The sequence below is a fragment of the Cynoglossus semilaevis genome, chromosome 9, assembly GCF_000523025.1.
Source record: "Cynoglossus semilaevis isolate Cse_v1.0 chromosome 9, Cse_v1.0, whole genome shotgun sequence".
Lineage (NCBI taxonomy): Eukaryota > Metazoa > Chordata > Actinopteri > Pleuronectiformes > Cynoglossidae > Cynoglossus > Cynoglossus semilaevis.
In genome coordinates this window covers 1,336,949-1,339,674 of record NC_024315.1, presented here as the reverse complement: position 1 = coordinate 1,339,674, position 2,726 = coordinate 1,336,949, and the positions used below count along the sequence as shown (strand labels likewise).

The 2,726-nt window shown below is 45.5% G+C and overlaps 1 protein-coding gene across 1 annotated transcript in view; it reads left to right on the top strand.

The window, feature by feature from the left end:
* The first annotated feature begins 39 nt into the window (after positions 1–39).
* The window catches only part of gaa2 (alpha glucosidase 2), an 8,319-nt gene continuing 5,632 nt past the window's right edge, over positions 40–2,726 (top strand). The window contains exons 1-7 of the mRNA XM_025058442.1: positions 40–794; positions 1,155–1,300; positions 1,383–1,548; positions 1,739–1,835; positions 2,236–2,355; positions 2,505–2,622; positions 2,696–2,722. Of these exons, the coding sequence (XP_024914210.1) occupies positions 333–794; positions 1,155–1,300; positions 1,383–1,548; positions 1,739–1,835; positions 2,236–2,355; positions 2,505–2,622; positions 2,696–2,722 (1,136 nt within the window). The 5' untranslated portion in view covers positions 40–332. The remainder of the gene's footprint in view (positions 795–1,154; positions 1,301–1,382; positions 1,549–1,738; positions 1,836–2,235; positions 2,356–2,504; positions 2,623–2,695; positions 2,723–2,726) is intronic.

Here is a 2,726-nt window from a genome sequence, read left to right as displayed (position 1 = left end):
AGAGTATTACTGTAAGAGGTATTATCTTTTTATTATGTTTAGTTTATGGTTGTTATTATAAGTTTAGGGTCAGAAAATCCCCAGTTCCTGTGTTTAATTTCACTTTGTGAATGTGTTAATTACAGACTAATATTCTAACACTGTACAGCGACTGCTTTGCTGTTGTTGTGCTCATTTTGTTGCCTTAACATTTCCTGGCTTGTTCTGAGGTGTTGGAAGAACCCGAGGAGACCTCCCTTCTTGCCCGACCGCAGTCGTGCTCCATCACCCCGGGGCTGCTGGTCATTGGCTGCCTGCTGCTGCTCCTGCGTTTAAGCTGGCTGGTGGGCACCATGTTCTGGCTGCACAGTCCTCACCACCACGACTCCCTGAGACCTCCTCCACCGCCGGGCCAGGCCCCGGCCCCGGCCCCGGCAGACGGCGGTCTGGTTGTTAACGACACTAAAGCTGATTTGCGTCGTGTGGCTTGTAGTTTGATTCCGGAAGCCTGTAGGTTTGACTGTTACCCTGAACGGGGCGTGGTTGTGACCAGACAGATGTGCGAGGCAAGAAAATGCTGCTTCATTCCCGCCTCCTCCAGACTCCCCTCTGCCAACAACCCATCTGGGAGGAACGGCATCCCCTGGTGTTTTTATCCGTCAGACTTCCCCTCTTACTCTCTCGTGTCAATAAATGACACATCTGTGGGGCAAAAAGGAACGCTGGTCAGGGAAGTCAGAACCTACTACCCAGGAGACGTCCTCACTCTGGGTTTGGAGATAAGACACGAGACGGACACAAGGCTACGTGTTAGGGTGAGTCAAGTCGTTTAAATGTCTTTTTTATTGTGGTTTTTTCCTCTGTCACTGGTTTTTGCGGTATCTAAAAATGTTTTTCATATTTCATAAGAAGAAAAAAAACTTTGTGAAAGTTTTGTTACTTTTTTTTTTCCATAATGCTGTTGTTGAATTTCATCCTGTGTCGTCAGTTAACCCAGTTTTATCTGCACATACAACCTTTTTTTAAACCAACTCTCAAACATCAAATAATTGACATATTTAGGTGAAAACATGCCCTAATTATAAAGATATCATTTTAATAATAATCATCCAGTTCATTAATCTGAACCAGTTCATCAGTAGATTTAATTCAAAGCCTTTATTTTTTTCTTCTAGATCACCGACCCCTCCACCCCACGGTTTGAAGTCCCCATCTCTGTCCCCACCTCCACCAAGAAGGCTGAGAGTCCAGACTACGTGGTGGACTTTTCAAAAGAGCCTTTTGGTCTGGTTGTGAAGAGGAGGTCCACTGGAGCGGTGCTGTGAGTGCAGCCCACGTTGACTACCAGAACTCTGTGTCTGTGACCATTAACACCGCTCCTCTCTGTGCTTCTTTTTTTAAAGTCTGAACACCACGGTGGCTCCTCTCTTCTACGCCGATCAGTTCCTTCAGTTCTCCTCCTCTTTGCTCACTCAGTTCATCTACGGCCTGGGAGAACATCGGTCCACCTTTCTTCATGACGTCCACTGGAACACGCTCACCATGTGGGCCAGAGACGTGCCTCCTACGGTACGTTGGACCTGGTGTCTGTGTACGTTGTTGTTGTTGTTGTTGTCGTTGTCGTCGTCGTCGTCGTCTCTGGATTCAGTCTGCAGTTTGAACTTGTTGGATTGCTGTTTGCGGTTTGACCTCACTGAACAGGAATTAATGACAGGGTCGTCATGACAACCACCTCTGTGTGTTCCTCCCTTCAACACAGGAACAAACCAATTTGTACGGCGCTCATCCGTTTTACCTCGCGTTGGAGGAAGGAGGAACTGCACACGGCTTTTTTCTTCTCAACAGCAACGCCATGGGTCAGTGTGCCCCTCCCCTGCCTCCCTCCCTCCCTCCCTCCCCCACTCCTCCTTACACTTCTGCTTCAATCTTCATTACGTGCTATACTTCATGTAAGAATGTGACCTCAGAGCTGACGGTCAGTGTTGGTCATGTGACAGCAGTTCAACTGAGTCATGTTTATATCTGTCTGTCTGAGTGGAAAACAGTTAAAAGTTAGTTTAACTCTTTAACAGCTGACGTCTTCTTTATGTGTTATTTATGTAGTAAAACACAGTAATGCAGTATTACACCGTCATATACTTAGATATATATATTTATAGATATATACAGATATACTTTGTGGGTTCAGACAGTCATTTTCCAGAGGTAGGAATTGTGTTTTTTTGTTTTTTTTTAACGTACTTTCTTTTTGTTCAGATGTGGTTCTCCAGCCAGCTCCAGCAGTCACCTGGAGAACCATCGGTGGGATCCTGGACTTTTACATTTTCCTTGGTCCTGATCCTGGTTCTGTTGTTGAACAGTATGTGGACGTTATAGGTCAGTAGTGGATTCACCTTCATGACAGATTTATTTTCCCAAATAGAAAATACATGACATCATTATTTTGTGTTTAGTCTGAAGTTTGTGGTAACCATGGTAACCATTTATTGCCTGACTTTTCTTCATCTTTCTTCATTTCTCTGTAGGCCGCCCAGCGATGCCCGTCTACTGGGCGTTAGGGTACCACCTGTGTCGCTGGGGTTACAACACCAGCGACTCCACCTGGGATGTTGTTAAGAAAATGAGGAATTATGGGATACCTCAGGTAAAGAGGCGGCAGCAGACTGTGATCTGTGAAGTCCTCCGATGACTAACTAGTCCTTTTTTTTTTTTTTTCGGACGTCCAGTGGAATGAAATGGATACCAGG